A 14,334-nucleotide genomic window follows, 5' to 3' on the forward strand; every position below is an offset into this window, starting at 1 on the left:
TTCTCTGGTCCAATTGCAAAAGCTTGACAGCCCCTGCACATTTCATCTTTGTATTTGGTTTGTACACGTATGCTCAACTGTAAATGGGATTTTGTTCTGATGAAGTTGTCATTTACCAAAAGTATGATAATGAGAAGCAAAAGTGTAAACTTGGTGAAAATCTCAATAACTGCGAGTCAGAATTAAACATGTTGGTGGTGATTTGTAAGAAACACAACCAAAGACCCCAGTGATAAGTTGTTTTCTTAAATATTACTGTAACAGTTTGATGAATTACAAAATATTGTGTAAATCAATTCCTTGTAATACAATAAAAATTCAAACGAACTACAGGTCAAGTGTTGTGGAACTGACATTGAGTCAAAGCGGCAAGTTGCATATTTAGGAGTAAAATTAGATCAGTCGCTGTCGGGTGATTCCATCGTAAATGAAATTGTCAGTAAATGTTCTAAAAAAGTGAAATTTCTTTACAAAAATGCAAGAGATTTTAAACTTGATATAAAGAAGCTCCTTGTCTCGGCGCTGATTCAATGTCACTTCGATTATGCTTGTTCTGCATGGTACGCTGGGCTTACAAAACGATCTAAATCACGGCTACAAGTGGCTCAAAATAAAGTTATCAGATTTCTATTGAATGTCCCGCCTAGAGCTCACATTGGGCCGGGCGAATTCCGTCAAGTAGGTATGTTGCCTGTTGAACAGAGAGTAAACCAACTTAAACTTAATCATATGCATAATATCTTCAATGACCATGCTGCCGATTACATGAGAAATCAAGTACAAAGACACATAATCTGTTACAATACAAGAAATAGTGTTATATCTTTCAAGATTCCAAGGGTAAAAGGTTGTGGCATTAATTCCTTTAATTATACAGGTTCCGTAATTTGGAATAGTTTACCTTTGTCACTAAGACAATGTGAGTCAATCAGTGTATTCAAAAAAAGAGTAAAAGACCACTTAATGTCAAGAATGTTTCTCTGATTTTAATGAATGATATATATCTATCTACACTTTTTAAAACATGATTGTCACGACATTTTCCCCATGTATTCCAATAGATCAAGCAGAACAATTGCCGTCTTGTCAAAATCAAATCCGTCATTTTGTTTTTTTTTAACATCGAGGACCACAATGGAAATAAGCATCAATTGCTTTCTTGTGTTATCCTCGGCAGTAATGTGAAATGTACATTTTATATATTTTATTTTAATTGCCAATTCAATTCAATTCAATTCAATATTGCAAGAAGACACCTTTACTTTGGTATGGTAGATTGCATCACTAATATTTATGTACCAGGCTGCATTGTGTTGTATCTGTTTGTGTCCATCGCAAAGGTTGTATACCTTTACATACTTCGCCTCGGTATGGACTATGCATCAAAATGCGTTCAAATGCACATAACATTATAAATATTATAAGCTAAGAGCTATAGAAGCTATTAAATATCGTACGTTTATTACCTCTGCCTGCCTATCTGACCAAATGTGAGCAAAGCGTCATTGATGCTAATTTTACCTTCCGTTCACGTATGCAAACTTAACCTCTCTATTGACCGGAATAGCAACGACCATCAAGAACAATATACGAACAAGACGTTTATGAACACTCAAATTACAATCTGATGTATGATGCCCATGATAGAATCAAAAAGCCTATTTCACTCAAAGCAAAAGCAACAAAAAAGGGAGAGAGGCTGGCAAACACTAAAATAATATTCCGAGAAACGTCTATGCCCCATCTTAAAAGTAGAATCCAGGGCATATGATCATGCATGCCATAAAAATAAACTGTGCAAGAGCGTTCGATCTTGACGTATTTACCTATCTTCAACTGCGTAAGTCGTCAGCTACTATGTGCGTCCTTCACACACTCAGTAAATCACAGGTATAAACAAACTCAAGATATGCCAACAACCCGATCTTTAAAGCGGAGGCTGAGTACAGTTCAACGGTGTAAATTCTACGTCATATATGTAGAATGATGCAAATAACTTGTAAAAATTATACATTATACAATTGCGATGAGCCGATTTGGTGAAAAACTTTTCAGGAAATCGATGTTTTTTGCCGCAGAGTATGAACGAAAAAAATTATAACATAATGGGAGAATATGGGCTTTTAATTGTTCAAATTTATCAAAAGTGTTAAGGTGCTCCTTAGCTGAAAGCTGCAATACTACAAATAACCCATAAAAACAAGTGAATTGCAAAAAAGGAGAATCGTAGATGAGCTAAAATGCAGATTATACCAATATTACTACTTGTCAATATCAAATTCTCCCAAATTAGATCAAATCGTGTTGAGTTCAAAACTATATAATTTGTATGGAAAAAGAAGATTTACGTTCCACTTTTATGAGCGAAGAAGTAATTACAGATTATTTTTTGCCAACGATCATGTACAGGTCATTTAAATATTTGTTGTGTGATGCATATAGAACTCGTCCTTGTGTATCATGCCAAACCAAGCCGGCACAAACGTTAAGGTTCATATCTCGCATAATCACCCAAACTGCGGTAAAATACTACTATGCCGGATTACAGCCAAAGATCGGAACGAGTTGATCAACACAACGAACCTCCCTGAGAGAAAGTTTGTCATGTACACCCAGATAACATAACAAAAGATGGTCACACTTGACAATGGCTAAGTTGTTAACACATTGTCATCATTGACATGTTTAATGGGATGCGCGGTATGCGTCACTGAATATATTCTACGCGTGCCGACAAAGGGAACCAGATACTGAATATGCTCACGTGTTTTACAACAGGTTCATTAATAGTAGTACGCTTCACAAAACAATAATATGTAGGTTATCACTATATGTAGCAGGTTTTTTCAACTTCGCACAGTACTCTCAGAGTTTAATCACTAACTATAAAACTTTAATATGCAAATGAGCTGCTAATTAACTTGACACTGCTCAATGCTTCATGGGACAATTAGATATCCATCAGATCAACATTTGTAGCACGTTTTATTAAATTCAATGTTGTAATTTTAGAGTAATGTCACTAATTACAAAGTTCATTACTTATGCAAATAAATCCTAAATTAACTTGACACTGTTCAATGATTCATAGCACAATAAAATATTTATCAAATCGATTTCTGTAGCACGTTTCACAAAATTTGATGCCGTAATTTCAGAGTAATATCACTAATTACAAAGTTCATTAAATATGCAAATGAACTCTTAATTAACTTCACACAACTAAATGCTCTAAACCACCATTAGATATCTGTCGGATCAGTATCTGCACCAGATTTCATCACATTTGGTGCAGTTATTTTGGAGTTATATCACTTATTACAAAACTACATAAAATATGCAAATGACCTATTTGTTAACTTGACACCTTTCAATGATTCATAGTACAATTCAATGTTTATCAAATCAATATCTGTAGCACGTTTCACAAAATTTGGTGCCGTAATTTCAGAGTTATATACCTAATTACAAAGTTCATTATATATGCAAATGAACCCTTAATTAATTTTACACTACTAAATGCTTTACTCTACAGTTAGATATCAGTCAAATCAGTATCTGCAGCAGATTTCATCACATTTGGTGAAGTTATATCGTAGTTATATGACTAATTACAAAACTTCATAAAATATGCAAATGAGCTATTTATTAACTTGACACTGCCCGATGCTTCTAAGTATAATTAAATATATATCAGATCAATATTTGTTGCAAGTATCATCAAGTTTGGTGCAGGAATTTCAGAGTTATCTCACTAATAACAAAAGTTCATTAAATATGCAAATGAGAAGATAATTGACATGACACTCACAGTATCATTATAATGTTCTGAGATTGTCATCTGTGAAAAGTTTCATGAAATTTTGTGCAGTATTTTTTGATATATGTCTACACTGTCATTACCGTCTCCATAGGGAAACCATTGTACGGAAAAAAACGATGTTGCATAACTTCATTAATATGCAAGCCACACTAACCAAAATCTAATCAGTTCTTGCAAGTAGCATATGGTACCTGTCTACGAAATCTGACTTGAATCCGTTCAGGTGTTTTTGAGTTATCGTGTAAACAGACAGACACACAGACACACAGACACACACACACACACACACACACTAACACACACACACGGACAGACAGACAGACATCGCTATGACAATAGCCCACGTGTTTACACACGTGAGCTAAAAATGATACAACGATGAATGATACTCGTGAATAGATAAAATTTTGTGGCAAGCAAATGCCGCGATAAAAACATTAACAACTCCATATCAACTCTCTCCGTATTTAATCTATCGCACATTGTCTGCTTCTTGTGTGTTATGTTATGTGTGGCGAATTACTTGGTACGTTACTCAGTCGCTTGTTTTCCGATACACACTGGCCGGCCGTGCAGCAGTAAACACTGTGATACACGCTGGCCGCCCGGCCGGTGTTTACTTCAGCACGGCCGGCCAGCGTGTTTCGGAAAACAAGCGACTGAGGTACTTTATATTTGTGCGAGCCCATCATTACTTTATTGTTAGGTAAATGAACGTTCTTAATTGTCATCAGGGAGTTTTTACACTGCATCTCGCCATAAACTTTCCCCGCACAAACAAAACATTATCGTAGACATTAATCTAAACTTCCCTGCACATATCCGAAACGAAACAAACACGAACGCAACACAAACTTTTGACCGTGCTTTTGGATAATACATTGGGGAGCCTCTTTCACATTTTATAACACAAAATTGTGATGTGCCATTCTTCAACGCATTAATGAACGCCGATATGCACAATTCTGTCAGCTACACTTAGCTGCGGCATGCAGCAGTCGCAGGAATGCATACAAATGAAACAGCCATGTATGCTTCTGATTAAGTGCACACTATCATAGCTGAAATAACGGTTGCTGAATTTTGCCTTTTGGTAATAAACACTTATGCATAAAGCCTTGAGTTTATTTGGATTTGGAAATATGTTTCATGATTGGGTCAAAGTATTTTACAACAAAGTCGAAAGTTGCGTTGTCAATTATGGTTTCTCAACAGGATGGTTTGAACTAGAAAGAGGTATTCGATACGGTTGCCCCTTGTCAACTGTCCTTTTCGTCTTGTCAATAGAATTATTAGCTATTACAATTAGTAAACAGATGATTTCAAAGGAATTACCCTCCCACCAAATTATGAAAAAAGTCTCTGGCTTTGCAGATGACACTACTTTATTTCTAGATAGTGCTGCAGATGTCAAGGCAAGCCTCAAGGTATTAGAAAAATTAACTAAATGTTCAGGATTAGAAATAAATAACACAAAAACAGAATTGTTATTAACGGAATGTTTACAACGTTTATGGAAATACTCTGGTGACCCTCCACCACTATGTCAAACAATAAAACCTATTAGACTTTTTCGAATATACCTTGGACACGCATGATAAAATACAAAATGAAAACTCAAAGGCTGGAACAACTTAAAAACCTTAAAAGACAAATTAGACAAATGGAATTCCAGAGACTTGACAATTGGAGGACGGGTTGTTCTTTGTAAGAGTTTTGGTATCTCTAAATTAGTTTACACAATGAAAGCTGTATCTGTACCTGGGAACTTTGTTAAGCAAGCCAACTCATTTTTATTTAAATACCTATGGCGAAACAAAAAAACACACACTAAGAATTCAGTCTTTATTGGCGATCTAGATGAGGGAGGGCTGAAAATGGCCGATGTGACATTGCAACTAAGTCTTTCTACTTCCAACTTCAAGGACAGCATATTAACATCAATTACAAAACATGTATAAAAGTATGCTTGCTTTGAGGGGGAATTATATTAACAGTTTGCCCAATCGACAAGAATGTATTATGATTTGATTATTTTGGACAAATCACTACATGGGCCATATCTCGGGTTCAAAGAGTTGCGCAAAAAAAGCTGACTCTCCCGAAAAGGCACATGTGAAATATCATGACCCTTCAAAGCCACTTGCACGAAAAATCATGCATTCCCAAAAAACACCAGCCTTTCCCCCTGTAAATTCTGTCCAGTCTGTCACACAATTCGTTCATATTTTTCATTCATCATAAACTTAGCAATGTAAAATGTAACCCTACCCAGGGCTAAGATTATAAAATATCACCCTTCCCCCAGGACAAGTTTGTAAAATGTGACCCTCGCATAATTTATCCGACCGATCCCCTCATAATATCTGAAGGCTCCCTGATGGTGATAGACCAACGCACGGCGAAATCCAAGGCACAAGGACACTGACCACAGCAAAACTTTTATCATGTAGAGCTCATAAACATAAAGTGCGAGGGTGTTCAGTAATGGATATGAAACCTCCCCGGCTGGTACAACTAACATATTTCGGGAAGTAATTACTGAGCAATGCATGTGTGTGCACGCGCAAGATTTCCTCCATTAACTGTCGTCATTACCCTTGTTCTTAAAATGTACATTGTTGGTATTGCGTAACGGAAAAAATATGTTTAACTCTGTGATGCATCTGTATAAATCGTACATATTGGAGCCTCGTCTAACTGACGCGGTGCTCTTACATGTCGAATATATTTTGTTAGGCTTGACTTGTGTAAATTTCTCTCCTGGGAAATTCATTTTCGACAGTGAGCTCATCCTTTAATTCCAAACTCCGCTTGATTGCCTTCTCTCATCATTACCGTGGTATGAAAACATGTTTTGTTGAAAGAAGCTGAATTGGCTCTGCAGCGCGAAGTTGAAAAAGACACTGCAAAATGATTAATCGTTTGTCCCTTTCAATATCAAGCACTCACAATTTTTGTCTTTCAAAGACTCTATCTTAGAATATATAATTCAAATACCTTTGAAAATACAGCAATGTTCAAAGCAAACGATCAGATTGGTTGATTGTCGTTTTCAAATCTAAGCAAGTAGGTGAATGTTTCATTTAAAGGCATAGCCCTGTGTTTTCTCAGGGAATAAGAAACTCTGCATGTACGGGGGTTGTTGGTGCTTAAATAACTAATCAAATCGATGTGGAAAAACTGGACAACGGAAAAATCTGCCGTTTGAAGGTCCGGTAAAAAGAAGAATCGAGGTGACCTGGTATTACTAGATATGCTTGTGTTGTCGGTGTTTTTATGGCAGTTTTACCTGAATGTCTACGGTAGGTGATCGTATAAATCATAAACCTTACTGTAGCAATATTGAAACTTAATGGCAAAACAGACATGTAGATAATCAACTACGAGACGAGACTACAAGAAATGTACTAAATCTGTATGAAAAACATATTGAAAAGTAGTTATATAGCTCCAAAGTACATTTGTCATGACGTATAGGAACAGTGTATAGGATATGTCCGGTAGGTATATGCTGTAGTTTATTAACTTTGTGAAAGAATATACCTTTCTATTTCTGAAAGCAGCGGTAATGACGATTACTTCATTCTGTTAGCCTTCAATTTACTAGACACAAGTGGCCTTATATTCTAAACCTTGAGATGATTTCTCATAAGGGATGTTGTTACAGGGAAAAGCGCAGAACTAACTGTTTATGTACAAAAAAAATTCAATTCACTCGAGCCATGGAATCACTGTTTTACGCCTAAACAGGGAATGTGGCGTCGACGCCACCCGTCATTGGTGTAGGTAAAGGACATACATACATCTTCTTTTGAATTTAGTTTTGACGACTGACAATGACTTTGACCGACACTAACCCTTACACGAAGCTGCATTGTGAGAATGATATCTCCTTGTTTATTTACCGAACCTTGAAGTATAACCCTACATCTATGACGTAACCATCTGTCTTCATTTTGGTGATATATTGTTTGGAACAACTGCTTCTGCCATTAGCAATGACCGGACGTCGAGTCTAGACATCCACGTTCTACGCTAACAGATCTTTTCATTCTGTTTGACAATGTTCTTCGAGGGGAGCAACTTTTCTCCTCTTTGCAAGTTTGCCGACTAGTCTTTGGTTAATCATAGATTCATGCAAAATCATGACAATATGCATATTATGGAAGATTTAAGTTGTACACATTTTTGGCACTTCGTTACTTTACACTTGGCACTCGCACTTCTTCGCTTAGACAGAGAGATGTAGACGCTCTGAGACTTTGGCGCACTGACTTCAGTAAGAAGCGCAGTCTGTTTGACAGTGGTGGACCAGGTCTTTCCACAGCAGGGCTCGAAATTAGCTGTAGTCCCGCGTCCTTAGACTACCAACTTTCCCTGGAGCTCTCAAAGTCCATGAAATAGTAGTGCACATGGACTAGCAAAGCCTTGGACATGAAATCCAGTCAGTACTTTGCGTGCGTTGTCCGGTCTTTCACTTTTGGACGAGCTAAATGCAGTCAATCCCAGCTGGACACAGTAAGGCCAGACTTTGACTTTTTTTGCAAATTCCAAAGACGACCTTGCGATGGAACTTTGCAACAAAGTTACGATATCTCAACTGATGTACTTGGATGACAGGCACAGAAAATGATGACTGAAGAAAACGTATTCTCATTGCATTTTTGACCAAAATGTATCAATCACAAACTCCTCCCTACTACAGAAAGCCTATGGTCTGTTTGTAGCCCTGCTTAGGTGGTGGTCATTGCCATGACGACTATAAATATGGGCATGCAACTCTGAGAAGGAAACGGGTTGTGAATAAAATGATAGGGCACCAAACTTTTTAGCGTCACTGTCGTCAATTTTCCCTGTTTCCTTTGGGTAATTAAGTTGTGCACGTATTCACATCAAATGACTAACAAATTCACTTCATGGGCAGAATCTTAAAAAAATACTTTTTCCTTCTCTTGTTAATGAAAAACATCCCTAAACTAAAATATGGATGGGCTACCAGCCATTGTCACTTGGCTACCAACTTCAGAAAATGGTAGCCCAAGTGGACGATCAGGGGAAAAAGTTAATTTCGAGCCCTGCACACGATACTGCAACCAATATTCGTCTGTTCGTTACGATCGATAAATGTCATGTAATAAACTTTTCATAGGTCACACTTTATATATATATATATATATATATATATATATATATATATATATATATATATATATATATATATATATATACCAACGACAGCATTATAAGGTAATTCGATAGTGTCTGTCTGTCTGTCTGTCTGTCTGTCTGTCTGTCTGTCTGTCTGTCTGTCTGTCTGTCTGTATGTATGTATGTATGTATGTATGTATGTATGTATGTATGTATGTATGTATGTATGTATGTACGTCAACATCAAAAACTTCAATACCGCAGCACCTACAATCCTAGTATTCTGTGTATAGGTGCTCCTAGGACTTGAGATGTGAATTTCTTCAACTGAACATGTTTGCGTCAAAAATAGCAAGTGAGGTACAAAAGGCAAAATCATGCACATTGCTTAAATTCTGCAACCATAACCAGATTTGGTTGAAACTTGATATGCAGGTTCCTTCAGATGACTTGGTATGCATGGTCCAAGATGCAGTCTTTATTCAGTATTATCGCATTGTGGTGAAATTTTCATAATTTTATTTTTTGGCAATTTTCCCCACTTTGATCAAAACATTTTCTTCTCCGAAACTGCTTCTCGGATTACTTGGAAACTCAGTAAGCATGATCTTACAGTTTATTTGAGTCAGACTGGTTCAAATTGTGGTGAAATTTTTATATCAGTATTTTTGGCGCAATAAGTCGGACTAGGAAAGTAACCCTTTCATTTCGTCGTGGTAATCTTCCTCCCGAAAAAAAAACAAAACAAAACAGAAAACAACCACCCTCCCAAAAAGCACCCTAAGCAACAACAAAAACAATTAAACACTATACATTGAAAGCAGAAATAGAGGAAGTAATTTTATCAAGATACGAAGAAATCTTTTTCGCCCCTTTCCATAACCATCAGTAAATAAATACTCGTTGTGGAAAGAATTGCTCTCCGACATGAAATAGTCAACCAATATCCAGTGCGAGCAAGTCGCTACACAAACAGAAAGAAAAAATACACAAAAAGGAACAGTTTACACATTCAATACCGAGTTGAACATTCCACTTAAAACACAAAATAGCCCTGTGTTTTGGATGTAAGGAAGCGATAGTGCAAACGTTGGTGGATGGAGAAGAAGGCCGAAACAGAGACAAATTCAATAGGGGTGAATCATTTGATATACCCGGAGAGGCTTGGTTGTTAAATGAAATTAAAACCTTTAGTTTGTTTGTCTGTACGACCGAAATGTGTAAGATGTTACTAATTTTGTACCAAGAACATGTTTCTCTCATAAACTCCGTTTCAGGAGCGTCCTTGCCTACACCGTCATTCTCCAGTGATTGGTTTCGAATGAGATCACAGGATGAAAGCCAGTCATACATTGCCATAGAGCACAACTTAAATGAATTGCCCATTTTTGTGCAGGTAAGGTCCATCATATGTTCTTTGACTCTCTCAGATACAGATATTAAAGCTTTCTTCTTCACATTACATTTTCATTGTAGTAGCGTCTCATACACCTCCTTTCACTTCCTAATTAGGAGGATTAAAGACAGAATAATATTAATTTTGTCCTACACTTGTATCACGGTCCCGCTGACAGTTCCTCGGGTAAGGATGGCAAGACAAAGACCCAACGTATATAATCTTAAATGTCACTTTCAATTTTGAGCGAATTTGATGTGAAAGGCAACAATGTCGTTGATTAATCATGGCAGCTATAGGTATATTAAGGCAGTTTGATCAACGATAATCCTCCTTATTAGGAGGAATAAAGACGGAATAATATTACAATTGTCCTATATCTGTATCACCGTTGACAGTTCCTCGGGTAAAGATGGAAAAACTGAAACCCAAAGTGTGTGAACTGAAATCCCACTTTCAATTTTAAGCAAATTTGATGTCAAAGGTTATAATTCTGTCGTGCTGTTGATTACTCATGGCAGTTATCGGTATATCACGGCAGTTTGATCTACGGGGTATGCCACAAGATTTTGACTACTTTACGACACGGATTCACAACCGATGCATGTACCGAGTTTACGAGTCACAACCGAATGGTATATTGTTATCGTTGCCTCGCTGGTTTATTTCTATTATGTAACAGTATATTGAATGTCAGGTATGGAACGCTGAAAAAGGAATTTTTCTCTGACCGTGAGCTCATGCGTGTTCGAACAATGCTATATTATGAATACGCATGGTATTATTATTACGTCTTGATCAATTAAATTGTTGAATTTTTCGCCATCAGTATTCTGGTACAAAGAATATTAAATAGACTTACGTGTTTTAACATATAGGCTTTTATAGGATGATGCAGTTTGCTTAAACCTTCACGTGCAATTTACTTTATTTACTTGTTTTAAAAAAGGTACACCTTCGTGCGATTGATGGTGCAAACGAAGGGTTTATTTTTAATGGAGTTGGATCTGCTCAGCGAGGAGACACTACCAGAAATCCATATGGGGGCGTCGTCTACACATACAATGAAAACTGGGTACGAGTGATGGCGCCTCAGAAAACAGGGGGCTATGCAAGTGGGTGTTTGATATATACAGGTGAGAATTCATCCAATATTCTGCACCTTTGTTAAGAGGTTGACTTTCCCGAGTTTATTGTAACCTAACTATGTCAATAGTAAAATATCTTTGATTTTTTAAGGATTAGAATCTCAATCTTTGCCTGTTAACAAATATTCAATACCATCGACCTTTCGCCAAAAGAGACACGGCTAAGATATTCAGATGCGATTAAAGGAACTTAGTAAATGACAATCAATATCACAACGCCCTCAATGTGAGATGGCTGGTCCCGTTAGCCTATCAGTTATCCAACTTAATATGTCTCTGTCTAAACCTGTGAATTAGAAGTACTTTTACAGATATGCCTGACCGATTAATTTTCATGAAGGATAACAGCAAATCTGCAAATTATGTCACTGCCTGCAGATGCATGCATGTACACGTGCATGCATACATTTTCGCATACGATCATACATAGATGGTGGGTAGCGACAGACAGAGATACATAGATACAATGGTAGCTACATGGGTAGCTACACACATATATACATAGATTTATACACGTAGATAGATAGATAGATGGATAGATTGATAAATTGATAGTTAGATACATACATACATACATACATACATACATACATACATACATACATACATACATACATACATACATACATACATACATACATACATACATACATACATACTGTAGTAACATACTTTCTGTGTACGTTTGATTGGAAACTTGTAAATGTATCGCAAAGGATTACTGAGGGGTCGTGGTTAGCCACAACACGCAACAAATTGCTCAGGGGAACGTTTCATTAGTAGAGAAATAGAACTTGTAAGCTCAACGCGACTTTTAAAGAATTGGGATGATACACGTAATAATAATGCATGGGACATTGTTTGATTGACTTTGAATGTTATCAATCTGCTGTTCAGAAATGAATTTCTTTTGTATGTAGATTTGAGGACTTCTAGCGAACATTTTAAGTATCAATTGTTATTTATTTATTTATTTATTTATTTATTTATTTACACTTTTTATGAGCGACCGATTTACTCTAATGAGTAATGTTCTTCGGGGCTCACGCCAATAAATACAGTAAACATAAGTTGATAGGATATAAAAAAAGCAAAACAATTCTTTTACAACGAAATGCGAGTCATAATAAGGTCTTTCAATAAACTTTTAAAAACTTATTTTCGTTATATGCGAGTTTTACGTCAACTGGTAGGCAATTCCACGCTTCTGTCGCTCTTTAATGGAATGTTTTTTTTTGCCAGCATTTGAAAAACAACGTGGACCGTAGAAATTTAACTGTGAAGCTGACCGTGTAGAATACAAATTTACGTGACTTTGAGGAAGAAATACATTACAGAGTTAATGTGGAGCAGTATTTGATATACATTTGTACACTGTTAGGGCGAGGAAGTAAACAATACGCTGCCTTACTGACATCACATCAAACGTAGAAAAGAGGTCAGCAGATGGATAATCATAGGGTAAATTAAACAAGACACGCAATGCTCTCTTTTGCAAAATAAAAACCTTATCCAAATTATATTCCGTAGTGTTACCCCTAACAATGATACAGTAATCAATCAAACTTTAGATTAAACCAAAATATAACGCGATTCGATTATTAAGTCGGATAAATGGGCAAAGTCTGCAAATTAGACCAATCCGTTGACTTAGTTTCTTGCATAGATTATCGACATGAATGCTCCGAGATAAAGTTTCATCAAAAACCACTCCTAATACAGAACCATGTCGTACACTAGATATTTCGCAACCTCCCATCATTACAGATAAAGAATCAATTTGACATTTATGATACGACCTAACTTATGTGGAGTTGTTATAATAAGACACTTTGTTTTAGAAACATTAATACGCATAGAATTAAAGGCTATCCAATTAGAAATTGGACGAATTTCAACATCTATTGCATCATTTACTTCTGTAATATTTCGACCTTTAGCAAGAAGTGTTTGATCATCTACATACATGTGTAAACTTGAACAATGGCCAGATAACGGCAGATCATTGATAAAAATAATGAACAAGAGAGGTCCCAAAATTGAACCTTGCTGTACACCAGTATTAACATTAAATCTCTTTGAGTTACAGCCCATGTAATTTACAAACTGCTTTCGATTAGAGAGGTAGGATGTAAACCATTCTATAACACTACGTGATAAACCATACATTAACAGCTTCTCCAATAAAACTATTATTGATGAGACCAAACGCTTTCGACAAATCTAGAAGAAGAGCACTATTTGTACAACCATTATCAATATTGAATAAGATCTCATCAGTCAAACGAATCAAGGTATTTTGACAAGAAAAGTATTTTCTAAAACCAGATTGATTGTCGAGAAGCAGGCCAATACCAGAAAATAACTAAATACAGCATTGTTGATATGTCTTTCCAGTATTTTTGAGAGTACCGGTAGCACTGAAATGGAACGATAATTAGACAAGTCATGAATATTACCCGTACCTTTGTAAAGGTGAATAACCCTGGCACATTCGAAGGCAGTAGGAAATACAGAATAAGCTATGCACATATTAAATAAGTGTGTCAAAATATCAGAAATTACAGATGCTCCAATTCTTAAAAGTATTCACATTATCTGCAACAGTAGATGTTGCTTGTAACAATGAATTGTATACAAATTCTTTCCTTATAGAAGGTATTTCAAACAAAGGGGAACCTTCTAAGCGAATCTCTGTAAATTGCCTCAGTAAATTAAAATTACCAGTCCGACTGGAAGGTGAAAAACAACCAGTAGAACATGTGAAAAGGCGTACAAATAAATTTGCTATATCATCATGTTTTGTATACCGAATG

At 36.3% G+C, this 14,334-nt stretch overlaps 1 protein-coding gene across 2 annotated transcripts in view; it reads left to right on the forward strand.

The window, feature by feature from the left end:
• LOC139132984 (uncharacterized) overlaps positions 1–14,334 on the forward strand; it is a 65,171-nt gene that overhangs the window by 32,454 nt on the left and 18,383 nt on the right. For both annotated transcript variants that reach the window (XM_070699329.1, XM_070699328.1), the window contains exons 2-3: positions 10,252–10,370; positions 11,320–11,506. In XM_070699329.1, the coding sequence (XP_070555430.1) occupies positions 10,252–10,370; positions 11,320–11,506 (306 nt within the window). The remainder of the gene's footprint in view (positions 1–10,251; positions 10,371–11,319; positions 11,507–14,334) is intronic.

Source organism: Ptychodera flava, chromosome 5 (assembly GCF_041260155.1).
Source record: "Ptychodera flava strain L36383 chromosome 5, AS_Pfla_20210202, whole genome shotgun sequence".
Classification (NCBI taxonomy): Eukaryota; Metazoa; Hemichordata; class Enteropneusta; family Ptychoderidae; genus Ptychodera; species Ptychodera flava.